Source organism: Branchiostoma floridae, chromosome 4, assembly GCF_000003815.2.
Source record: "Branchiostoma floridae strain S238N-H82 chromosome 4, Bfl_VNyyK, whole genome shotgun sequence".
Classification (NCBI taxonomy): domain Eukaryota; kingdom Metazoa; phylum Chordata; class Leptocardii; order Amphioxiformes; family Branchiostomatidae; genus Branchiostoma; species Branchiostoma floridae.
In genome coordinates this window covers 7,618,943-7,646,421 of record NC_049982.1, presented here as the reverse complement: position 1 = coordinate 7,646,421, position 27,479 = coordinate 7,618,943, and the positions used below count along the sequence as shown (strand labels likewise).

Sequence of the window (27,479 nt, the reverse complement as noted above, 5' to 3'; positions counted from 1 at the left end):
AGGGTCCTGGTGAGAAAGAACAGGCAATTCAGACCTGAATCCTCTGATGATTTAAGTCTTATTAGTCTCTTACATGCCAAATGCCTCAGTCTAATCATGGCTTGATTAGCCATTAACTGCACTGCGGAACGTCCTAGTGGAGAAAACACGTAATTTGAAGGAAATTACTTCACGGGTACTCCCTGATGACATGGCCATTATTACCCAGCTAATGGCTAACCGCAAACTGTTCATATGTGGTAAGACTGTGACAAAAACATTACTGCACTAACTGTGCTAACTGCGGGAAATGCTCAGTGCTATTACTTACTGAATTGTGTTTGGCATGAGCATTTTCAGTCTTCTTACTCTTACATCTAATTATTACCAAAATTCCCCATGTATACCGACGTTGTTAAATCATACGTCTGAGCAGAAAGTTGCAGAATAGATATACATATAGATCAGTAAAACAATGGGGCAGACAGAACAACGTGCAACACATTACTGCGTTTTGTAGAAAAATACTGCCGTTATCACCGTAGAAAAGGCTAAAAATACAACTGTGTTGAACTAGATATGCATACCACTCCACGATATTACAGCGTGGCAGCCCATCCATTCAATCCGCATTTCCATCGCTCAACTGTTGACAGTACATCTTTCATGTCTTGCGCTTCATTAAACAAATGGATTATCAAGAGCCCAGAACTTCACACCAAATGTAGAAGACGTTTATCACGAGTGGTTGTCCACGGTTCGGTTGCACAATGCCCGCCGATCCATACAGAGCACCCATTTACCGCATCAAGCTATTGACAAGGGTCGGACTTGTGTCGTAATTGCGTTTTTAACCAAAACGATGTGGTCTCGAGATTACCATCGTGCATTGACCTGGTGAGGATAGCCTTGCGTAACGTCATTCATCTCATGGCAGACTGTGATAGCAATTATGCATTTTAAGGAATGTTTCACACTTTTATGGGATCATTAAGCTGCAGAATAAGATATGGCACTCCGTTGCTCAATCTGAACTAACTGTCACCTAACAGGTCCTAATCGTTTGAACTCTAGAAGGGAAATCTTTGTCTACGATCTGAACAGACTCTTGTGAACTCAGCATTCATTTGGCTCCCATCTCATCACTGAACATTAAGAAACGGCTCACTCAGTTCAGTAGCTGCCTTCAAGAGGAGCTGTCGAGTTTTCATGTCACCTGTGATTCCATCAACTAGAAATGTATCAGATGTATTCACTAGATACATTTGTGCATCGGTAAGGAATAGCTTTGTTACCTTTTGCCAAGAAGATTATATTTTCGACGTGTCTGCCTGTGTGGGAACAGCCTAACTCGAATTTCAAAGCCTTGAATGAATCTAGTAATTTGGTAGATGGGTAGGAGTCAGAAAAATAAAGGCCAAGTTCGATAATGGACCCCCTAATGACTTTCTGATATACTGCAGCGGAACCTCCAGTTTGATATCTCGTGTTATTTTTGAGGGCTGGTAGCTCTTTGGACAGAGAATAAGTGCTGTAAATTTGGGCCCCTAGCAACTTTTTTGAGAACTACGTATACAGTCCCTGCTTTTGCTTTAAACTTCTGACGAGAATAACTCAAGAAGGTATTGACGGATCGTAATGATTTCATAATAAGATACTTATTATGCTCATCAACAGCTAAGTTGCATAATTAACAAGGAAAGTTTGTAAATCCATTATGCTCAATGATAGGATAATATTGGAAAATACTTACGAGGGTGCTTCAAAAAGTAATGTCACTAGTTTTATAACAGGCTCATTTTTTCCTCGAATGAGATGAAATTTGGCACAAAGGCAAAGGCATATATTCTCTTGAGATTAGAATATCTCAATTTGTTGTTAAAACTTTTATGAGCAACTGAGTTGATTTCAAGATAACCATACCCCTGGAAGTTTGTCAGAAGATCAGTTCCTCTAGATCTGACCCTCTTATAACAACTGTAGGAAGCCGAAATTTCACCTGTATAATAACAAATGTCTTTATAAGTTACATGCCAATTTTCATATCTGAACTCCCAATGGTTCATCTTTTACGGCTGCTAGAAAGGAGCGAGTTACTATATTACAGGCAGTTTGATTAATAGCCAAATACGTGGTTTATTTATCAAAGGTTTTGTAGACTAATTTGCCATCAACTAAAAGATACGAAACTTGGCACAGTTATTGGTTGTCTCTAGACCAAGAAGTGTGCAAAGTTTGATTTCTTTCTGTTTATTGAAAAGTCCACTACAGAAACTTAAATCAGCCCACCCCTGATTAACGGCACTGATGACCGGGGTCATACCTTACTTCAAAACATGATTGGATTTAAAAGGCAAAAATTGACATGTGTCTTACGGATAAATGGAACTTGATACATGTGCAGTTTTAGTTTCATACAATTGCTGCAAGTGAGTCAGGGACATTATCAATTGCACCTTAATTGCACCTCTAATTTCTTTCGACGGGAAAACAAGGGTGTGGTCATCTTGAACTCAACTCAGTCACTCATAAAAACGTGAACAACAAAGTGGGATATCTCACTTTCAAGAGGATATATGCCTTTACCACTGTACCAAATTTCAACTCACTCGGTGTAAAAATGAGCCTGTTATGAAACTAGTGACATTAATTTTTGAAACCCCCTCGTAAGTTCAATAACTGTAAAAGATGGGGATCTCATCGTTGTGTGAAACTTACTGGCATAGATGAGTAAATTGTATACGTTAAGTGTGATTTTGTTTTGTTTGCTTGTTTGTTTGTTTGTTTGTTTGTTAGAATCCAAGTTTATGTAGACCAACTCTCATGCAAGTGCCAAAAGTGGAAAAGAAAGATTTCCGGAAAGGTTGTTTTTGTGCTCTAAAATCCTACAAACTGGTGACTTATCTTGGATAAGACATATCATCCTTTTAGCTCGCTTCTGGACGCGTCGACGTCTGGACGTGTTTTGTACGTAGATTGGGTGATGTGACGGACAGAGAGCGTCATTCCTGATGGGCAGTGCGTCTGGCGCCGAGGAAAGGAACTCTCCGTCCCACCAGGCTCTACTGATACCCTTGTTATTCATTCTGGAAGTGATTTGTTTGTATATTATCTGTTATCTGGCTCGCCAGGGAGGTCATGATCTGGTGCAGTTTGGTCAGCAGTGCCCGTAAGAGATAAAAGTGTTTTTCACAGCAATTTGTTTTACATATTACGCTGGTGAAAGGAAAGACAAAAGAAAAAGAAACTTGTTTGAAACTGCAGTGCAACGCAAACATTTCTGTTGTCTTTTGTGACCATCGTAGTCATTTTTGATTGGAAGGTACATTGGTGTTGGGAAGACGATTTCCAGGAACAGGTTAGGAAATTAAGTGCTTGGTTGTTATTGTGTAAATCTCTCGGCGTTACAACAGTATACTTCAGACTACAAGCTGCAAGGCAAATGGACACCTTTTGGATGTCTACACTCCATGGCCAGTTTGGTACACACTTATATCATTGTAGGATCTGCTTAAAAATTAAGACGTAGACTTACTGGCACCACGTCGGCTGACGCATGAGGGAGGAAAACCGATTTCCGAAATGTGACCCACCTACTCCGACCTGACCAGTGTTTTTGCACCTTGTCTCCGTGTTGACAATGCAGCTCGATCCACGGTCACGTATTCAGCTATCTGTAATCCATGTAAGAAGATTACTTCCCAGCCCGGGTGGCGGAAAATGTCGCCCAATGGTGATTCTGCGGATGACAATCTTTGGAGACACCAGATCCGATAGAATATTGCAAACAAACTAACGCGTGTACACCAGAACTGTCACTATATATTGTGTCAAGAATTTATGAGTCAAAGAGATCTAATGATTTGAGTGGTTTGAGGGCACTCTTAGATATCAATATCGTGTTGGACCCAAGTAGATGGGAGCAAACAAGCACGGAAACTCAAGCGAATATAACATATGCTATTTCAATTGAAGACAGATTTCCATTTGCCTTTCAAATACATCATTCCGTATTACTAACGTCGCCGTCTCTTCTAAAAACATGGACGCACCCAAGGACGACTTTGACGTCCTCTTTAAGACAAATTTCCGGCTAATCTGATTTGTCACACCGGGCGGTCGCACAAAGCTACTTTTTGTCTCTTTATCCTGTGAAAAGAGCTTACTTCTAATGCCTCGATTCCCTGTGTCTGCGTGAACGTTGTAGTCTCACTTGTAGCACAGCCACTGTCAACCTTTAGATAACCTTAAATTTGTAGTCACTCCAAGACGATTTTCTGGCTACAATAACAGAACTAAATCCCTTTACGAATTTTAGGTATCTAGTCATGAAGAAAATCGGTAGTTTAGGAAATTCTGACATCCAGCATGGAATTTTATGGCTGAGCTGATTAAATTTTTGATTGAAAGGGTTACTTTAGCCCTCAGAGTTAAAATCTAACCCTTTACAATTATTACATAACTTCACTAGCATGGAAGGAGTGTCCAACAATGGAGATCGCTTTTATGGTGGGATGAGATACGTATATTTGCTATAATGACTTCTTTCTAAAGATATCAGGTCTCAATTAGTCGGAGACAATGGCTATTTGTAATGTATACCGGTACAGACCTGTGATGAACCTATGGGGCGAAACATTTAACAATATTGTGTTCGGACGTACTTTCGCGGATAGCACAACAGGAGGATTGATAGCCTTCCAGACTTTGTATATGTAGCTGTTTTATAAAGATAACTTTAATGCGCAACAATTGTACATGTACAAGGTACAAAGCATGGCATCTACTGATACATAACTACAGTTCTATAACGCTAATATACTTAATACATGGTTAGAAAGCCCGATGATTGAATTTACTAATGCATTTCGCTTGAATAGTGTTGACTGAACTGAACTGAGTGTTCCTTCAAATGGGATGAAACCCAACATTAACTGAATCTCGCTTGTTGTATAAAGCTTCCTTTTATACCAATTTCACACCCCGCCGGCGCGTCTGGTGAAGGTCGACATTAGAGTATGAATATAGTTGTGGATGCTAGGCAATGTTAATCTAATTTCCTCTGTATAACGTGTTATTTCGGGTTACAGTGTGCACCAGCTGCGAGCCATGCCCCGACGTGCAATTTGTGTTTGGACGTAATTACTCCAGCTCGTGTTGTTATCATCTTCCCTATAATACAACATTCAATGGCAGCATTCTGCTGGTGTTCGTACAATTTGTTCCTTAAGGAGGTGCCTGTACCCAGTGTCGATTTTAGTATCATTATCACGCCTATACGTTTGGTGTGTTGTAACTGCATGATTACATAGTCTAGCCTATTCTAATCTGAACATGTTCTACTGTTTTGTTTCTGCAATTGTGCTTTGGCTTTTTTGTCCCGTGAGTGCCAAACAATGTATCATTAGAATAACTGCACACTTACCTATCAGTGCAGGCATGACAGGGGGTGGCTTCCTCTATTAACATCGTTTGTGCGCGTTTCATTGTTCAAACAAAACGGTTACTATCTTAGAACAACATTAGATTACTTACAATATGTAAAACAATAAAATCTATTTCAATTAATGTCCAATTTAAATTGAAAATAAAATTGTTTGCACCCCCCCCCCCCCCCTTTCAAGTTGAACGGTCCGCAGATCAGGGAGGGAGGAATGATCATGAATACAGTACAGTAGAATTTTGAAAAGGCTTGGCATGCCAAGACAGTAATGTTTCGGATATTTTCTGTGGAAATTTTGGATTCAAAATGCAATATGTAATCTCCCTATGTACCAAATAAAAAAATGTAAATTTCTAGAAATTCTACAAAGGAATTCACACGTTAGTAACAAGGGATCTATGCGTCATACAGAAGTTTGCAAGTTTGTGTAGGCTATATGATAATAGCGTTAATGACCCACCTGTTTCTCGGTGTACAATGGTGTGATAACGCCTGGTCGTTTGCTATAACCACCTCATAAAAACATATACACCTCGGGGCGGGTCATTTACCCTTAATTATTATCATGTACTTGCAATTAGCCTCCGGGCATGAACTTGCAAATGAACCTTCTTCTTGCATTTCCTAACCCATCCTCAGGTTTACGGGGAACATGAGATCCCGAAGATCGCCCGGGCGGCGTCGGAGGTGACGGGGATCGACCTGCCCGATCTGATGGACGCGTTCGGCGTGACGTTCGTCAGCTTCGTGGGGCAGTACGGCTACGACAGGATACTCAGGGTGCTGGGCAGACATGTCCGAGACTTCCTCAACGGGCTGGACAATCTGCACGAGTATCTACGGTTCAGGTGAGGGAAGGCCTACATCACATTTCCTATCCGGGGCCCGGCCGGGCTGTTGGTGGAAAAAAAAAATGGACATCCCCAGGGCAGCTCACGGTTGCCTGCCGAACATCGAGCAATAAAGAGTTAAAGCATACGATTATTGCGCGAAAGCCGCCGGAATGCCCACCGGAGCCCCCGGGACCTCTAACGGGACGCGTGAAGAAAAAATGATTTGTAACTATGTGAGCCGGTGTCTACCCGGCTTCAGAGCCCGGCCGGGGCCTATATCGGTTAGAAACCGCGCGGACCCCCTGGTTATTGTGACGTAGGCCTATAAAGGAGCATTATTGGATGACATAGACTTTGTTAGGTGTTAACATTGTAGAAGGTTTATTTCTTACGTTGTCATGTTGTATTCATCACTACAAAGGAAGGCACTTTGGTGAACAGTGTCAGTCCCTGTGGTGTATTGCTGATCTGCCGTAGTGGATGGACATATAAAGAACTCATTCGGCTTACAACAATGTGTGCTTTGGCACAGGGCCATGGGACGCATTCGGCATACAGCTGTATAGATTATCGCCTCAGTCCAACAACAGTCAGATATCACAGTGCTCGCTCAGTTACATCGCAAAGCTTAAACTTCCTCTCTGTTAAATCGTGGATGATGCTTACACAGCAGCTTCATCTGTTTATGTAGCGCGTTTCTAACTTAAAGCTTTGCGCGTTACCATGAAGGATATGGTCGGATACACATACATGTAGCATAACACTCAGCAAGGACCTTGAACTTAAAAGGCTTTGAGGAACATCAGCGTGAAAAAAATATCCCTCTCTCTCACTCTCTGTCCCTCTCTCCACCTCCACTTTCTCTGCAATGAAAGAAAATATTTTAGGCAAAAGTCGCACAACAACATGATAATAGCAGTAATGCTCTTAAATGCTACTATACGCATATACACAATGCACTACTGCTGTAACAGTACTCTAGAAGTACTAACACTAGTATTGTTGATTCCAGCTACCCAAAGTTGCAGCCTCCTAGCTTCTTCTGTGAAGAGGAATCCTCCATGGGGCTGACTCTACATTACAGGAGCAGGAGGCGGGGATTCGTGCATTATGTCAAAGGTCAACTCAGACAGGTAAGGTGTTCACCTGGTGTATTACTGCAACCAGCCTGAGTACCCAATCTGAGTAATGAGGCTGTTTTACGTGCTCGAGACACCTCATCGAACACGGGACCCCCATTTTACGTCCCTTCCGTAAGCAATGAAGCAAATTGTCACAGTATATATAATTATATCTGTTTAAAACGCCATAATTACTGACACTAAAGCATGTGGAAAGGACAAAAAAGATGTAGAGTATCATAAGATGTATTGGAGGTCAATTTTTTTTCGCTCGAACTCCAAGATTTTGGTGTTAGATATCAAGATAAATAGCCTTTCTATAAACAACATTAAGCGTACACAAAAGATATTGTCCATAGAAAAGCTGTTGCTCAAGCAACTGGATATGAGTTTGGAAACGGTCAGACGTTTCAGTCGGCCATCCAGTGTCTTAATATATTATGAACCCCTCTCCATCTCTCTCTATACATACATATAAATACTATACTTTTTTTCCTGCAGGTCGGTTTTCTGTTTTATCAGACAGAAATAAACGTGGAGGTCCTGAAAGAGACGGACCACGCGGAGGGTCTCACACACGTCGTCTTCAGGTGACCTGCTTGTTAATATATTAATGTACTTCACTCATGAGAAAACAGCTATCTGATCATGACATGCCATTTCTGAAAACCTATTCCTGAGATCCTGCGCCCTTTCCGTTTCGGGTCACAGGCGCCAGGACGGTGGTACATGTATCTGTTAAAAGGATGCATCACGCCTTGGTGGATAGCACGCTGCTTTTATCAAGTTTCTTCTCCTTCCTGCAATGCCAATCTTACAACTCCAGACTTCATGCCGTTGGAATTGTTTGTTTGTGTCTCAGCACATATTCTGCAGTATTTACCATAAGGCTAAAGTATGGCGGCAGCTATACATTTTCTGGTACCATCTTAGACATGTACGTCGAAGGACGATTTCTTTTAAACTTTAGGTCCGGTCTCGCGATTGTAAAAATGTGTCATGCTTAAGATTGACACAGACATAAATTCCGTTGCGACATATTATTTGACCTTGTAACTTCATAGGAGTGAAGAACATATAGAAACTCGATCTACGAGACCAACTGGCTTAACACCAACCATATGCAATGTGGAGATACATATTGCATACTCATCCAGCTCAGGAAGCTTGAGAAAAGTTCTATTTCTGGTAACTTTTTGGGAGAGCAGCGGCGTGTACAAGGTAGATATGCATGGATGCATGAGCACACGCCTTACGCTGAGAATACAAGTGTGCAAAGGACATTGTGTTCCCCTGGGGATGGATGCCTCTTCCACCTGCATCGTGAGGTAAATGGAGGAAACAGAGAAGGCGCCGGCTTGCATGTGAATGAAGTCGGCAAAATCCATCCTTTTCTCTGTTGGCCGTTTGGGGTTAGGAATCAGAGGAAAAGTTGTAAAACTCTATAGTGTTTGATATTCATCATTGTTTAAAAAAAACACATTATTTTCACAAAAACATTAGGCCCACGAGGTACATTTTGCAATTCTTATTTCCCTCACGAACCGATATGTGCCATTCACTCGATAAGCTCGTTACTGCGAATGATGCAGCTCAAGGCATAAGCTATGTAAATGGAATAATCTTATCATTGCAAAAATGGGGACAGAATTTATGTTCACATCCTGATATATTTGTTCCGTTGAAAAGAACGCGACTAACAACACAGACTTTATGGATGATCTTGACATGATGGTTTTTCCTTTCACTAAACATATACGTTTAAACGCCATGAGTTAACACCCTCAAGCAACTAAACATAAATTCTATTGGCACAAAAAGAAGCTAGCCTCTTTATGGACTCAAATTCACTACTTTGCTTAGAATACGTTTGTCCTTTATAAATATATGCCACGTAAAATACACTCTGCTATATTTCATTAATATTACAGCATCAATGAGAGCAATAAATTTTTGCCATTGGTCGCTGGAACGTCAGACAGGATATATGTGTAATGGGGATGCTTTTAAAGCCGTTCCAGGAGATATGCAGATCTCGTCGGGAATCTTTTAAGTCCCGTCGCTTCAGAATTTAATTTTACGCGTGCCCACCCCCACACGGCAAACCACTTGAAGGAGATTTCACGCGGTATTAGGTACGCTACATCTAAATGGACTCCCACTCTGAAACAGCGGAGATTCTGTCTTGCTAAAGTCTCCCTTGAAACCTCAAAAATGAAGTGTCACGTGACAGTTGCAATGTACGTCAGAGGCTTAGCCAAAGCGCTAAGTACGCACAAGAAATGTCTGTGTATATTTATACCACAGCGTAATCTATCACGCTTACGTTGATGATTAGCATTACGCATGTACGTACGCACAGCTATAAATTACAGGTATCAATATCACACCTTACGTTCGAAGTCTGTGCGACATGCGAAATCCATGGCTCTAGAAACAACACTTTCTTTCCACCGGATTAATTTGACGTAGGGTTTATAAAGCTTGGCTTTCAGTCTTGTTTTCAGTGTACGTTAACCCGGAGATACAAATAAAACCTCAGAAAGTGTAATCATAAATAATGTAGTGTACAATTCAATCTCTATAACTGGAGAAAAGACCTATATTACTTCCGGAAGTAATACCTGTATTTTTCATCCAGTTGTGGAGAATGAATTGTATTTGAATATTGTTTATCTAGATGTCTAACCTTCATAAACGTAGATATAGTATACTATAATCTACTCGGATATGAAAACTGGAATCAGATAACAATCAATCAAGCAATCATCCGCGTGCATCAACTGCTGGTTCATAGTGGCCTTGAGGTATGGAGTCATGAAGACTTGTATATCACAGTTATCGATATCAGTGACAACCTTAAAAATGCGTCTAATAATAAGAATATGTGCATACAATTTTCGTGACAGCTCAGAAGAATCAGTCAGGATCTATAAAATGTAACATTTGTTATTCTTGTTCCTTACAGATTACATTTCAACAACAGGGCGTATAAAATAAACCGGCATCATCTTGGGAACACCTGCACAGACAGCCTTCTTCCAGTCAGGAGCGACGTCTTCTTTGAGGTACAGAAACAATCTTTTTACCCACCTTATTATGGGGGGGGGGGGAACCTAATCATCAGCTGAGACAGGCCGACTTCGAAGGTAGCAAAAATGGATATATAGTACAGACATGACGCGACGCACTATGCAGACATGACGCGTGTATATCTTTTGTATTAACCTCGCCGAAGATTAGCAGCACACGGAATTATGTAAAGCAACTTAGATATCCTTTATACACTCGAATGTACTATGGCAACACTGCATTATGAGAACATAGAAGCAGTAAATCAACATTGTAAATGACGTTCCAACTCATAACCATAGTCAATATTGGTCCACTCTATCTAATAATGGATAGCTTGTCCTTTTATTGTCGGGGTCAGGGACGGGATTTCTTCGTAGATGATTGAACACCCCCTTTATTCATACAGTGCCCAAGGTCATCACTACATATTACGTTTTATGACCTATCGGTGAGAATGTAACCTCCCCGTCTGAGTCTGGCATCGCACGAACGGCGTGTCTCTTTATCACGACTGCGAACAGTGACCTTCTGGACCAAAACTCATTTACAGCCAGCCTCTAAGCCGTTCTGTGGAGACTTCAGAGATTGTCTGTGATAGAGATGAGTGTTCACTGGGGCTAATAAAGGGGTTTTGGCGACAAGGATGGTTACAGACATAAATCCAACACTCTCGTTGAGCAGTAGTCTGTTTGGCGTGAGGACGGGAATGTGCATATTCAGATGCCTGAAAGATTCATCAACTCTCAAATGTTTGCCACATTAAAAAAAAGGTGAATTTAAAGTGCGCTGCATCAGCAATCCTCAAGATACCCACACTTCAGATATCTAGGTGTTTATTCCTTACCGAAATGAGGCCTCAATAGCGTTAACAATTTTTTTTTATTGCGGTGGTCTTTGAGTTTTAGATGGAATTAGGAGAGTTGATGTTACATCTAAAGCGGGAGATGGGTTCATATTTTCTTATAATAATCAATTTGACATTTTGACCAAGACTGGTCACAAATGATTCGTCCACGTTGACATGGTGCGTGTACTTTCCAGGTGTTCCCCTTCAACGTTGTGTTTGGCGAGGACATGTTAATCAGGAGAGTCGGCATCGGCCTGCAGAACATCTTCGAGAAGCTAGAGGGCAGGCAGATAGAGGAGTCCTTCACCTTGAACAGGCCACTCGTGAAGTTCACGTGGGAGAACGTAAGTTAGTTCTATCTATAGTATTCTATCGTTCTGATGTTCTATTGTTCTGATGTTCTATTGTACCGATGTTCTATTGTTCAGCTGTTCTTTTATACCGATGTTCTATTGTTCTGATGTTCTATTGTTCTGATGTTCAATTGTACCGATGTTCTATTGTTCAGCTGTTCTTTTATACCGATGTTCTATTGTTCTGATGTTCTATCGTTCTGATGTTCTTGTATTATGCTAATGCTATAATGTTCTGATTTGCTGTAATGTTATGACTTTCTGATGTTCAAATGTGCCGTATACTTTTAGGTAGTAGGAAATCCTAATAGTGTGGCATTTGGTTGGAATGTGTAATTTATGCTATGTGACTTATGCGACGATGCACTGCAACTGACCCCCTTATAAATAACGAATAACGCAGCGTGTTCTGGGGTATATTGGAAAGGTCTGCTACTTCTTTTACGTTCACACTACGTTAACTTTCTACAACCATAACGTTGAATATTTCTGTTTCGTCAGGTGTTGAATCATACGAATAACCTGTTTGAGTTGGTTTCACGACTACCGATCGAGCGGACCAGTCTCCATGGGAAAAGCAGCATGAGCGATGGAGGGTCTGGTAATCTCATGCACAATAAAGTACACGGTGAGATGTCATCTCCTATTTCTTTTCGTCACTATAAGACGTCACAAATACGAGACCAACAGCCTACGGAAAAATAGACCATTACTAATTTCCCTAGGACTTGAAATGTATATCATGTACAATCAAACTTCTGGGAAATCTGAGTGCCGCGTCTTCACCAAATGATGTTTACGTTTTTACGATCCTAATGTGCCGCAATCATGTATGCGATCTAGAATTATGTTCTCTAACACGTTACCAAAATTAAACAAGCTGTTCAATGTATGACTGTTTTATCTCAGTAAAGATGGCTACTGTAGCAATTTTCTTGACGATCCATCAACTCCTTCAAAGTCTGAAACCGCATCCACCCCTGCAGTTTATAACAAAACTGCTAGAGAGTCAAAACCTACGACACTTCTTCACGAGTCCATCACCATAGCATTTCCATATGTTCTCGAGTTATACTGATCAAACACAGACAGACGGGCACACATACAAACACACAGACCAGAAAAAATGAACCTCTTGGGTAGTCTTGGCGACGTTAATTACAGGCATGTTCTGAAACTTTTTTTTGCCAAATGTCGTTGGTTCTTGCAGCTCGTAAGGCATCACGGCGGCGCTGCCCGTGGTTTGGTAAGATCAGTGTTTGACAGCATGTCGCAAACGCTTTGCAAAACGCTCTGCATTTAGTCTCTGTACATGTACGTTTTTCATTCTTCTCACAAGGGCAGACGATGATCGTGCGGAAGGTCAAATAGTCTAGAATAGAAGAAAACTAGAAATAAAACGAAATTCTACGGATATAAAGGATAGACATCCAGGTAACCAATATTTGAAGACAATTCAATCTCTATCTTCTTTACAAGATTTGGAGATTACCTCCAGCCGTTTCGGATCTACAACCCCGCCTTAGCCATAAGGAAAGACCTCGTGTGCGTGCAATGCGTACGTGCGTACAACTCCAGCACAATGGGCTGCAACACGGACACTTACAGTGCCCGTGGTGTTGTCATAATCTCGAACCAGATCCACGGTGCGTAATGTATAGTATCAAACTTCCCGGTGCCCGTTTGACTCCCTTAGCCGGCTACACTCCTTGGCCAGCTTTGATACTATCTTATGGCACCGTAAGATCTGCTTGGAGATTAGTCTTACCATGGGAACTATCCAAACATGAGTGACATTTGCATACGATTCTTACGAGTTAGTGACTTGTTCAACTGTGTTGTTTTTCGAGTCATATATACAAGTATTGTCTTTTGTTTTGCCAGTTGATTCTAATGACTCTTACCTACTTGTAGAGATTGAATTGTCTTCGAATAAGGTTTGCAATGTTAACATGAAAGTTAGTCTGTGATGACATACGACATTTTGGTAAAGTCTACAAAATGTCGACATTGAATGCACATTAGTTTGGTGAGCCCGGGAAACTACGCCTTGCCCTCATCCGACACTTGTAGATGCCTTGTATTATTTCCTGCCATTTCAGTTCTGCTAAGCTACATGTATGTATGCACAGTATCATAGCATGTCTGCTAGAGCCATCATTGTGTTTACCTGGTCGCAATGACCTCATTGATGTCTGTGGCAGTTAACATAAAAGAAAGTATTCGAGATCAAATGAATTGTTATTTTTTTTATTTTCAAAACTTAGAGTAGATCTTATGTTGTTGAACACTTCATTTACTGAAGTTGTACCATAGATTTTGTCCCGTATATAAATGTGCAGAAGACAATTGTTATGGTCATCAAGTTTAATTTTTGGGACGTATTTTTCACTTTACAAAATGATATGACCAAAGAAGAAATTTGAAGTGGATGCAGACAAGAGAACATATCATAACGGACAGATAGGTACAGAACATCATAACGTGCCTGACTATTTAGCATTACTGACTTTCTTTGATGTGCTGCAATTAATCTAATTACCACGGTATGCCCTCTCCTTTGGTACAGGTTTGGGCATTCCTTCGGTTGAGAATGGTTTCGGAAATGGCGAGGACGATGTGGGAAACGGGGATAAAGGCGTGCCTCTAGACACTTCCCTGGAACTCATGGCCTTTCAGACAATCACAGGTACGGCGCTCCACACTGATATAGAAGATTCGGGCAACCTTTATCGAAGATAAGGATGTTGAATTGCCTCTCTGGTGGTTGGAGAAAAAACAGTAGTACTTCCAGTGGATAGCTTGTGGAAATGTGTTTCTTATAATCATTATATTGAATGCAAGATGGATTCCAAAATCCATTCTTTGCATGGGAGCCACCTGTAGATCTAGATGAGTAACAGATTATAGGGTAGATCCCATGCACGTATTTCAGAAGAAAGCCATCATTTACCTGGTTATGAGGAGGGGCAAGCTCTTTGTGAGGGAATTGTATCTAAGAGGTTGCTTGGATGGCCCAGTGCTACAAGTTCTGTCTCAGGGTGTAAAGGGTTAATTAGCTCCTGAGAAATGTTCTTTCTCTTCTCGATCTATAATCGTGACAACTCTTAGCTTTATCATTTCTGCCTAGAGCCTACTCAGAATAATTGGCGGCGTATGAAAGTAGCCTTTCGCGTAATTTCTAACCAAGTCACTATTGTTGTACTATATGCACTGTAATTTGTCTACTTGATTCCCTAGAATTGATAACACAAGCCACCATTAACAGCTTTATTTCTGTACTATCCGCTGATAGGAGATGCCCCTGAGGGCTTCAACACACTAGCCAATGAGAACGACCGGTGCCTTACACTGAAGGGGCAGATGATGTTCATGGAAGACTGGAAAAGCGTTATCTTCATCGGGACCCCCATGTAATGTGAAATCCTCACGTTTGCATGCGTCATGTGTTTCTTGTATCAATCATTAAATCTATTTTACATCGCAACGCAAACTACACTGCAAGGTTGACAGTACTGATACAACTTATGGTATGGTTGGTAAAGTAAATCGATTGTCAGAGAACTCGAATGTTCTCCATGCTTCTTGCTGCATGCAGTGACTGCTCACTGGTGCTATATTTCAAAATAGTATTTAAAGGCAACACACACAATCTAATTCCTCAAAACCAGACGTGTGTGTTTGACATGTGTCTTGAAATATATTTTCACTACGTAAAGCATATCTGTTCCTACATTTTCAGTAATAAGTAAAAAACGGTAAGAAGTCAAATTCCCTTAACGTTAGTAGAATATGTTTCCTGTGTTGATTGACATCGTATGTATTTCATGTATCTTCTGTTGCAACTTGTACTTAATCCAGTGGATATGTATGTAAAACAAAGGTCTTTTCAGTATTCACTAATCACTATGGACTCACAGATATGTTGATATTCTGTATGGCAGTATGGAGAACCTGGAACAGATGTTCATGACAGGCCTGTACATCAACGACCTGAGCATGCACGACTCCAGCCGGGACCTGGTTCTGGCGGGCACCCAGCAGTCAGCCGAGCTTAAACTCGCCTTGGACCAAGTAATTCATTTTCTAACGTACTAATTGAACAGAACAAGCTTGCATCTTTTAACATTTGCAATCATTAGTGTTTATAGGGAATTGACTTTAAGGCAGCTGGTGTACTGGCCAATTCTAAAGCATCCTCACACTCTAAGATTATATTTTGCAACAGCAGCATAAAATACGGTGTGGACAAATGTGACACTATGATATCTACTCCCTCACATGCGTATTCGCAATAAAAAAAGTATTTGAAGTGGGTGGATAGATAACACAGGACATCTGATAGACCCTCCGCATTCAAGCCACCCACGTATATCCGGCAGTGTCAGGTTCTCAAACGGTTCACGCTAACAGCCTAGCGTAAATCTGCCACCTAAGAGAATCTGGATATGCTTTGATTATTCTGCTGAAGGCTACAAACCTCAATGTTTTTAAGGAAAAGCAATCTTGATGTATTTTCCGTCAGGCAACCAGCGAGGATAATTACGAGGGGTGGTCAATAAGTTCTCGGCCTCAACCATAAATAACAAGCGCAACTCAAATTACGAGGCACAACTTCGTAGTAGTAGGCATCCTTCCATCTTTGCAGATGATGGTAGCACTCTGTATCAGGTCACGGTGGTTGACAACTTCGTAGTATGAAGCCTTTTATCAGCATGCTCCAAATGTCAAATAATTGCACATCCAGGCAACGTCTTTTTTGTAGTATCAGTACGTAAGATGCGACAAAAACAAGGGTGAAATGTAATCAGACATGTGTGGTGTTGAGTTCCCATTGCCGTAAAATCTTTAAAGACATTGTCAAACTGTTTGTTGAGGATTCCCTCCTACTTTAAGTAGAAAGAAGTGGATGTCTGCCTTTCAGCAGCGAAAGTTGACCTGCACACCTCAGGTCACAACTAAATGTACTTTTTTTCCTTCTCTCCTAACGTTACAGGGTGTCACCTGTATAGTAATGATCACAAATATTTGATTTGGGTACACATTCACATAAAATACTTTATACTTGACATCTATATGCTTTGAAATCTAAGCTGTGCTTATTAAAGGCCGAGAAATTATTGCTCACCTCTCGTATCAGAAAACTGTCCAATAGTAGAATATTGAGTATCGTTTTAACTTTTAATATAGAACATGCTGTCATCAAGCGCATCGGTTCGCCAATTACTGCAGAGTCATTTTGGGGCAACATAAACAGGTGCAACTTATCGATGAATCAAAAATAAGAAATTTTCACAGTTTCTTTGATACCACTGTGTTGGCGACTGTTGAGCGTCCATAGAGTGAACAATAATCCCATTAGTGGTTCAAATTTCATTGATAAAGAAGAATATTCCGTTCTGCGTTTTTTTAATCTTTCAAATCATGCTTATCATAAGCCATATCAAAGGTACATTGTTATGACTCATACAAATTCAATTTTGGTCGGTCAACGGTCTCTATACAGCGAAGTGGAGCCTGAACGGACTTGTCATATATCTTATGCAACAGAGACTACATAAAATCTCCAACTTAACCATCATCGTTCCAGGAGCAACAGAAAAGCTCTAAGCTGGAGGAGAGCATGAGGATGTTGGATGTGGAGATGAAGAAAACGGACGAGCTGCTGTACCAGATGATTCCCAAAGCTGTGGCGGACAGGCTCAGGAAGGGAGAGGCGTCCGTGGAGACGTGCGAGGTCAATGTCAAAATGATACTTCTTCTACGAGATTCAGTTGAAACACTCGAATGCCGTGAATACTGAGCACGAATAATGCAATTAACGTTTGTAAGATAAACGCATCGAATTCCTAGTACATTATGCATGGTTGCCAGCATAAAACCCAGCTTTGCCCTTCAGTACGGTAATCGATTGGTTGTAGCATAGCATCCAGCTCAAAGCATGGCTTTCTGTTATGCGAGTCATTCCACGAAGGCATGATCACCGCTTATCTAGCAATGGCAAATGGCGTGGTCACGCATGCGTACTGCTCGTGTTGACGCTGTGCACTTCGCTTTGCTGCAGTCTCACGCTGCATATTTTCAGGTGTTCCAAGAGGTGACCATCCTCTTCAGTGACGTGGTCGGATTCACCAAGATCTGCAGCCGCATCACCCCTATGCAGGTTGTATCCATGCTCAACTCCATGTACACGCTGTTTGATCAACTCACAGAGAAACACAACGTCTACAAGGTCAGAGGAATCACTTTCCAGCTGTTCACATGTTCTTAGATGTATTGCGATACATCAATCATCACTCAAAGACGAATTAGGGTGCTTATGTTGTCTTTCAAATATTCGTCATTGAATGGCACCGGAGTGCAACTTTTGCAGCCAAATTTTGTCAAAGCAGTTTCAGTTTCCTTACACCTAACTTCCATTGGAGCCTTCAGCCACTGAGGAATCAGGGATTTAACTAATCACTCAATTATATTTTATAGATAAAGAATGAATTGAATAGACAAAGAATGAATTTGGTAACGTTTTGTAGGTTTTGTTGTCCTTAACCATGCTTATACACCTTGCATCATATCTTAAGTTGACACGTCCCTATACGGTAGCTCAGCGATCGCCACGGAACGTAATCAAAGATTTATAACCATATAGGTCTAACAACTAATCAATACGTACATACGTGTATTTACTTATTAAAAGTTTAGGACATGACGTTATGTCTTGTTCCAGGTAGAAACGATAGGTGACGCCTACATGGTTGTATCCGGCGCCCCTGAGAAGACGCGGTTTCACGCGCATTACGTGGCGGACATGGCGCTGGACATGCTCAGGTCCATGAAGCATCTACAGGACCCGTCCACTGGGGACACCCTGCAGATCAGAATAGGTCAGTATCTGTACGATTCTATATGTATATGCCTATGTATGTCTATGTCTATGTCTTTGTCTAGGTCTATATGTCTATGTTTATTTTTATGTACTATCATCTCATAGCAAATGTTAGGATTAAACATCTTAACGTTTCTGGCTACGGACCTTTTTTTTCTGACGACCATCCCTAGTTACAGAGAGATACTGAGAGAGTAACATTTATCTTTACCATGTTGACTTAAAACTAACGTAGGAAGCTGTGTAATAGAGAAGTTGGAAATGCACCTTCTTTCAGTAGGATCAATCCAACGCATAAAGAGACAAATATCAATGCTGTATTATGTCATGTCGAGTGACATTGTACTCGTGCATACTACATACTCCTCGTGTCCCGCCTCCATGCCCCTTCCCGGTTGCAGGTATTCATTCCGGTGCGATAGTTGCTGGGGTTGTCGGCATTACCATGCCGAGATACACCGTGTTCGGCAAGGATGTCACCAACGCCTCCATCATAGAGAAGACCGGAAAGGTAACAAGGAGGGACAGTGTCGATTACTAACGATGAGCTTTACTTTCTTTTTCAAGTTCAGGTGATTTGTTGAAGAAGCATGGTGCCACCAGTGAGCGTGCTAAGAAACTAATATCATGATTGATATGCCACTCATGGAAAGCTTGTCTCCCGGTTATGATAAATGTTAACATCTTGACATGTGGAGGTACGTATCTGTGTGCGTTTGGTATGGAAAGAGGCTACCGTACCCAAATCCGGACCTCTTCGTTATAAAGCCACGTATCATAGAACAAAGTTGAACAAGGAACAAAGTTTAACAAGGAACAAAGTTGATCTTCCTTGATTTGCATGGTCTTTACGTACCTAACACATACAAGTATGCAAAAGTACCTCCGACGACAGTGCTGTTAACCCAAGCTGCATGTTTCTGATATGCCCCTACTGACATACTAAACAACAATAACACTGTTGCCAGGCGTGCACTCCGGCATGGTGGTGGCAGGGGTAGTGGGGCTGAAGATGCCCAGATGGTGTCTGTTCGGGGACACCGTTAACACAGCATCCCGCATGGAGAGTAGCGGCCAGGTACGGTATCATTGGCCTGCACGTCATATTATCTAGATATATCTTGATCCATATATCATCTAAAAATATCAATATATATATTTTAATCTAATAGAATGATGCATATTTGCATCAACCAAGAGATGGATAACATCTGCAATTGCTTTGTGTGTTTTTGCCCATTGTCGTTTTGCTAGGATGATGCCTTTTACTTTTGGGGTATTCTTTGAAAAGTGCCATTCACATTTCAGTAATATTTTCTCATTGCAAACCACTGATTTCTGCAAATTAGTATGAAGTCACAATGACGCGTACGCCATAACACTGTATGTAGTATAACAAAGTATTCCTCATGGTATTTATTTCATAACCATTTAATCATTAACACAATGATTGTAATCAGTGATTACAATTTAGATATTTCAATATCATTCATCGTTCAGTGTGCTATTAGCAAAGATACCGAGATTTTGTGGTATATTTCACAATGCTGTACATACCTGACGTGTCTGTCCGTACAGGGCATGCACATCCACATCAGTGAAACCACCAAGGCTCATCTGGACGAGGAACCTTACGTCATAGTAGAGAGAGGGACTGTCACAATTAAGGTATACATGGTGTTTTTCTATTGAACCATAGAATCCTTCTGTCGTTATGGCAACGAAAAGAATCGGGTTGGAATGTGAATGAATGAAGACCTTCACGCTACCACAAGAGCCATATGATCAACTATGTGAATTTTACTTCTCGCTTCTTTGTGATTGTGAAACTGCGATAACGGATATGTTCTATAGTGAAATGGTCTAATCTCATCAGAAATGTGAATTTGTGTAATGTAATATAAAAAAATGTATGACTTTGTGTAATTACTTGTCTTCACCTGCCCTGTTTATCCCTTCCACTAACCCTATTCCAGGCTAGTTGACACCGTCCCCTCACTCTGTAGATTATGTATCCTAATTGTATACGATTTCATCAAAAGACTGATGCGTTCTGTTGAGGTGGTATCTCACTGCACTTGGGGCACTGGTGTGGCACTGTGGGGTGCGTTCACTGGGGCAGTGTTGTGTTATTTTCGCCGAATCTTTTTTTTACAATTTAAAGATTGCGTAATACGTACAAGTTTTGCTTAGAAGACAACAAAATACACAAAACGTCAGAAATTTTCTTCTCTGAAATTCGCTGAGTAATATGTCCAACCCCACAGTGCCGCACTGGTGCCCCAAGTGCAGTGAGATACCACCTTAGAAATGCTCAAAATTTGGATGTTTCATTATTTGTCACAGGGCAAAGGCGAAATGAAAACTTACTGGCTAAAAGAGAAGGCCGGTGGCCAGAGCGCGGAGACGTTGGACACGCCGTTCATGGCCAACTCCAGCGAGAACGAGTCGGACGAGGGGTCACGTGACAGCTCCAGAATTTCCACGTACAATCCCGTCTTCTCGGATGACGTCATCAAGAAGACCCAGGACGCCCCCAGCATTGCCATTGAGGAAGAAGTTGTGCACGAAAAGGTAGACCACGTGACGTGACGTAATGTGTGGCCAAACTTTAGACCGACCTTGCGTTTGTACTTATCACCATCTACTGAACAGGTGTTGCAAAGGTGCTATTCATGGCATAGAAATGGCAGGAAATGTTCTTTTATTAAAACAATTTTATCCATAAGACCTCAAATGCAAAGCCCAGCATTAAGACGTGGATCTCCCCCTCTTTCAAAACTCCTCTCAAATGACCTAGGATAATCGTATTGATATTTCCGGTATACATCATTTTAATCAGGATAATCCCCTGTCGCCGCTGTCGGGTAAAGGAGGGCAAGCAATGGCAGATTAAAACAAAGAAACCCTAATCCATGGGCCGGCCAGTTGTGTTAATGAATAACAGTGTAACGGATGAGGTCAACTTCCTCCTGATTCACAGTGTCTGATTCCCTTTGTACCAACACATTCTCGGAAAGATTAGCATGTACCACCATGAACGAGATGTTTTGAAGAATAGAACGTCCCCGACTTTATTTAAATCCACGGATGAACAATATGAAGGGACTCATAAGCGGAACATTTCGGAGAGACAGTACTCTCACGCCGTCTTATGTCGAGGAAAAGGATATCGTATTTATTGAGAGTCATTTTGCCATGAAATTGACCAGTGTCTACTGCCAAAGTGATGGCGGCCATATTTGCTGCTGTTTATAACAGCGTATCATATGACCGAAGATTTCGGATGATACTACCGTTTCTGTACAATCATGTATCAAGTATTTTTGTATATCAACATATCAATCTAGAGTGTTCCTCAAATTCTAAACATCATGTAAAATAACGATATGTATATATGTGTGACAAGTATACGGTGGCCGTATTGTACAAGAGGGTGTTGCTTTTGTATGTTGTGTTGTTTGTATCGGAGACAGCTGGTCATTGTGACGTCATTCAATACCCCTGCAAAATAAAGATTACGTATGCCATAGTTCCGCCAGTCGTGTTGTGATGTGCCTGTTGGTTCTTTATATAGTTGTTTAAAGGTGAGCTCACACGTGCGTATGAGGTCCGTAGGGCATTCTTAGCCTCCAGGCTCCATAGGTCACTGGTAAAATAGCAGAAATTGGACAAATATAGACAGATAACATGCCAAACGACTTAACTGGTCGAGAAGTATAGTTTACGACCAGGTAACTCGTTTGGCATGTTATCTGTCTATATTTTCCAACTGCCTGTCGAGCCTGGTAAAGGCTAAGACTTCCAAATGGACCTCATAGTGAGTCATACTCACTTGAAAACATACGCACGTGTGAGCCCACTTTAATTTCAGGCCCCCTTTCCACTAGACGGCGATCGCGCTGCGCTCTCACTGCTACCTAGAGTGGATGTGTGCAACCTTCGATTTTAACACTAGGTACATCATGCAAAATTCAAAAGTGTAGATGAAACGACAGCAAAACGCACAAAGCGTAAAATTTAAAAGATTCGTTTTATTTCTATACAATTCGTTGAGCGAGATTTGAAGCCGTAGAGAGCGCGGCGAGAACGCCTTCCTAGTGGAAAGGGTGTAAAATCGCAGCCTCGTGGTAACGTTTAGTGACAGTTTAGTGAGTTGATGTAACTACATATGAAACATAATGCCAGGGTAGAGATTGAGATCTAGAAGAATCGGCGTTTTTTACCGGCAGAGATCTCGACCGAGACTCCGATCTGCATTTTTACTCGTGGAATCGCCGATTGTACTAGGGTAGATTCTCATCGTGCAGATATCTGTCGACAAAGAGAATCGCCAATCTCTACCCGAACATGGATTTGAAATATCTGGCCGATATTACAATCTTCAAGATATATTATATATTTTGATATCGCTACAAATCGGACATAACTTAATTGCTCTGATGAAGGAGACAGACGGTGACCGAACCTAGGTTGAATAGAACCCTTATTTTCTTACAAAGACTTTTTATGTGACGTATTACTAGTATTCAAACTCACTTGAAATGTGTACGTTGGAGTTCATAGGCAGTTTTATTTGATGAAAGGGAATAAGATGGAAGAATCCAAAGTAAAATGGTTATTAGCATGAAAGTTCATCTGTGTTGGTAGAATACATTATAGAAATAGCTAAACTTTCTTTCCAACACTGAATTAATATAGGGACTTACCCTAAATTTTCGGTCGAACTCCGTCAACCTTGTTCACAGAATGACCCTTTCTATCTCCAGCAGTGACGTCAGGAACACGCCACTTTTGTAGGAGGGGGTCATAAGTATCAGAAAGTCTATGCCGCCCCCCGTCTCTGTTGCCGGTGGGCTCTAATGTGCACTGCCTCTTTCACCCCTCGCGCAAAGAAATCCTGTTCCGAGTCTAGGATTTTGACATTGTCCAACGAAATGGAATGTCCCGGTCTCCACAAAAGTGGCGTGTTCCTGACGTCACTGCTGGAGATAGAAAGGGTCATTCTGTGAACAAGGTTGACGGAGTTCGACCGAAAATTTAGGGTAAGTCCCTATATTAATTCAGTGTTGGAAAGAAAGTTTAGCTATTTCTATAAAATGGTTATTGATATAACCCGGTCAAACCTTCCAATTCAACAGGATCCGAAAAGCATAGTGGTCTCACGCTCCCTTATTTTTTTTGTTTTCAACAGAACTACCATGATGTCTTTGACCTATAGTCATGATGTTTAAGGATATTCCATAATGAACTGCAGAAATTTTTGTCATATCATTGTAATACAGAAAACGAGGAGAGAAGATTCCAGTAATGTAAAGGTGACGTCATCAGCTTTCCTGGATTTAATTGCCCTGAACGATACTTGACCTTTACAGGAAAAACAGGTTCTAAAAAGACAAATATTTTATTTTTCCAGCCATGCTTTGTTTTTGGATAGCTAGGTGTTTTCACAGAACAGCTTCTTCTGTCCGTAAATGGGCAGACACAAAATGTGTGTTCTTTGATAAAATCCTTTGATATGATGAAGTGCCAGTCATTCGGAGGAAAGGACTGTCAGCGCATTGATTGCTATCTTTGATGTACCTCTTACGTTAATGACATTTGATAATAGAAAGGACTCTCATAACAAATATCAATCACTCATCGCCGAATGAAGCAGTGTTGATGCTTGCCGATGACCGTGTGAAGGCCAGCTGATATGGACAGGGGTTTTGTGTAACCACAAGTAAAGAACCTTTTATAGACAGCAAAGCTAGATTAATTGGTTTTTACCCCATCCATATGGACCGGACAGCTGCCAGGGCACTTCGCAGTAATTGGAAAAAGTGTGTTGATTCTTAGACTTTCTACGCTCAGGAAGTGGACTGTATCCATCAAGATATTCAGCAACGTTATAAACAATCCTCATCAGGACCTGTAACTGTAACTCCATGTCTGCAAGACGGCTGACGGTCCAATCAGATATGTAGTTCAAAAAGTGGTACAAAGTTAAAATGATTACATACTTTTTTTCACATCTGGAAAGACAGTACCTCTGAACTAAGTGACATCAGATGGATATAAGGAATAAGACAAAAGGAAGATGAATATATGTATATACTATGACTTCAAGCCGATAAAATACTTTAACCTGGAGTCCAATCGTGTTAGCTTTGTCGGTTCCCACCCCACGACCTTCGGGAGCGGACCAAACCTAACAAGAACAAACTTTAAGGTCTTTGTCTATGGTCGGGTGGACATCAGATAATTCACTGGGCCTTCCTTTTGTTTTATTCCTTGTATGTGCTAAAAGACCTTTACATGTAAAATAGTAGCTACAAAGAAACGACTAGAACAGAGCATTGATGATAGTCAAGGCCAGTAATCCATCGTTGATAGCTCAAAGTATTGTTTCTAAAATTTAAAAAAAATATGATGCGAGCCGTCGAAAACAACAACCCCCAAAAGAAACGGGAAAGCGGGTTGATCGTAAGATACAAACGTGATTATGTGTATGTAATCGGTTCTGTCAATCGACAGGTACGTTCCTTCCCAAGGGAAGTGTCATCCTCAGGTTCCTGGGTTAGATCTCTTCATTTTTGTTTACTGACATTTGCTGATGATCTTACCGATGTTTCAGGATAAAATCGAGGGAACCAAAGTAAAGACTATTGCCGCGGTGCCGGAGACCAAAGAGGAGAAGAAAGAAGAAACCCAGAAGCCCCCGAGACACAGGAGTAATATTTGTAGTCTGCTGTAAATATCAGGACGTTTCAGCGCCACATAAGAGAATTTCCCAGCAAATTTTAAAGAAAAAACTTCATTCATACTTAAGCCACAGTCGACGCTGTGGGCTGTTAGGATTTTACCATGGTCAATATTGACCGAAGGAGGCCATCTATATTTCATTCACATTTGTTCGTTTGTGAATTTTGCGCTACAATGTCAGAAGACAGACAAATATTACTCCTTATTCATGATCATATCCTTATGAAACAAAGACGATAACATGTAACGTTGCCAAGTAACATAGCACTTACCTTGTATTATACTTAAGCCGCATACCGCTGAAATCGGCAACGCACTGAAGGATTTTCCATGTGTTTTTGTTGTAGTTTGAAAATTGCGTGTAGCGTCATTAGAATTGTTGTGTATATATCACTTCAATTGTGGAAACGTGTAAAAACATCTCGTTTTGTACCTCTGTGATATTTTTTAAGCATCTGAAAATGACAGTACCGTTTGCATAGGGGTGGGGGGAATAAAAATACTATGCACAAAATGTGGGAGAAAGAAAGCAAAGCTACAGTACTTAACATGTCGAACCAGTGCAGCATGATAATTGATTAAATTGATTTTGGGTTCGTCCATTGTTCTGTTTTTTTCATCCACAACAAATACAAACATCAAGCTCGTGGTTTCAACTGTGTATGCAAAGTATGATGCCTTACGTTGCGTTTGGCATGTTAGAGGTAAAGGTCCCGGCGACAGGAACAGATCTCGTCTGGACACGGTAGCACGTCACCGGAACGTACTGCGCCTGCGCGAAAAGTATAGACATGCTAATCTCCCGGTTTACTAAAGGTCCGCATTTAAGAAAGTGTGTGCGTATATAAGGGTAAAACTTCGTGTACATTTTACATGAAACCATGTCTCTAAAATATACTTTGCAACAAGTGGGATTTCAATGCAACGTTAAAAAAACAGTGATCGCGCAGTGATCGCGCAGGCGCAGTACGTTCTACCGACGTGTTGGACACGGTCGAGGCAAGGCTAGGGGCCTTCATCTTCAACCTCTCTCATGCGCAGTTGTAATCATGGACCCGCTTATGCAGAACTTTGTTTACCTCTATTTCTACCAATTTAGATTCAACTATAGACTTTTCCACGTGCAAATGGTATGTCGACCACTTTGTCTAATGTTATGGAACCTTGTTTTGAATACGAAAGAATCACTATATGAAATAATATGTTTCAATATTTATGTATAAGTTTGAATGATAGAAACACTGTGTTAATATGTTTGAACTGTTGATCAATACTCACAATAGGTACATAATAAAGTTGAATGTTATGTAACTTCGTCATTATTTCTGTACTGTAAGTAGTTATTTGCAAAAGTCGTGCTTATTTTATCTTATAATTTAGTTTAACATACAACCCCCTGGGGCATAAACAACGGCTTGCAGGACTATTAAACAGAACTGCAAAAGTGGATTGCTTCGATGGTATGAGCCAGTTGTATAGTGGGGCGTAATATAACATATAAGGCCTACGTCACATTTCCCACCCGGGGCCCGGCCGGGCTGTTTGCGGAAACGAAAAATTCAAGTTTATGCCAATAAATATGCACAATGCATGCTGTTGAATCATTTTCGCTCCATTTTGTGTTGTTGTTGTCTTGTATACCATACTTATCGTTCCCGAAAGCTGCCCGGCCGGGCCCCTTTGTGGAAATGTGACCTAAGCCTTAATGCGGATCATTCTAGATCGGCTTCTCGTGGTAGGTCAGGCAAAACTAAGATGGCTCAGCTTATCATTACATGTGAGCTGGCTTGCAAAGAAGTTGAGCTTGGTAAACTCGGTTTAAATCTAGGATTTTTTCTATCGAAAGGAAATGAGTGTGACTTTGCTATGATGCAAATTATCAAAGCATCTTACATTATGTATAAGTATCAGCATTATATAAGTTGATCATCATGTTTTCACCGTGAGGATCTTCTATGAGTGTAACTGCATTGAAAGTGAGATTAACTGATAGCGATAAATGCCAGAGAAGTCTGGAATCGGTTGTTTATAACAACCACCACTACTTAGTTAGTCAACACCCTGAGTTAGTCTGGATTTACCTGTCATTCATCGCTATCGGTGAAATCCACTTTTTGTCCCGTTTGGGTATATATCATGTCACCAGAGATGGGAAGGTGTACTTGAAATCAAAGCAGTGCCACAAAATAAAGACATGA

The 27,479-nt window shown here is 41.0% G+C and overlaps 1 protein-coding gene across 6 annotated transcripts in view; it reads left to right on the top strand.

The window, feature by feature from the left end:
* The window catches only part of LOC118413993 (soluble guanylate cyclase 88E-like), a 51,025-nt gene extending 24,950 nt beyond the window's left edge, over nt 1-26,075 (top strand). For 2 of the 6 annotated variants that reach the window (XM_035817686.1, XM_035817687.1), the window contains 17 exons: nt 6,062-6,270; nt 7,268-7,388; nt 7,878-7,966; nt 10,345-10,444; nt 11,493-11,642; nt 12,153-12,279; nt 12,862-12,897; nt 14,221-14,340; nt 14,947-15,064; nt 15,596-15,725; nt 17,242-17,388; nt 17,716-17,883; nt 18,376-18,532; nt 19,503-19,612; nt 20,113-20,202; nt 20,881-21,108; nt 25,154-26,074. In XM_035817686.1, coding sequence (XP_035673579.1) covers nt 6,062-6,270; nt 7,268-7,388; nt 7,878-7,966; nt 10,345-10,444; nt 11,493-11,642; nt 12,153-12,279; nt 12,862-12,897; nt 14,221-14,340; nt 14,947-15,064; nt 15,596-15,725; nt 17,242-17,388; nt 17,716-17,883; nt 18,376-18,532; nt 19,503-19,612; nt 20,113-20,202; nt 20,881-21,108; nt 25,154-25,273 — 2,220 coding nt within the window. In that variant the 3' untranslated portion in view covers nt 25,274-26,074. Of the gene's footprint in view, nt 1-6,061; nt 6,271-7,267; nt 7,389-7,877; nt 7,967-10,344; nt 10,445-11,492; nt 11,643-12,152; nt 12,280-12,861; nt 12,898-14,220; nt 14,341-14,946; nt 15,065-15,595; nt 15,726-17,241; nt 17,389-17,715; nt 17,884-18,375; nt 18,533-18,935; nt 19,046-19,502; nt 19,613-20,112; nt 20,203-20,880; nt 22,067-25,153 lie in introns of those variants that run through there. The other 4 variants (XM_035817688.1, XM_035817689.1, XM_035817690.1 and 1 more) reach the window with 4 other exon arrangements.
* The last annotated feature ends 1,404 nt before the right edge of the window (nt 26,076-27,479 follow it).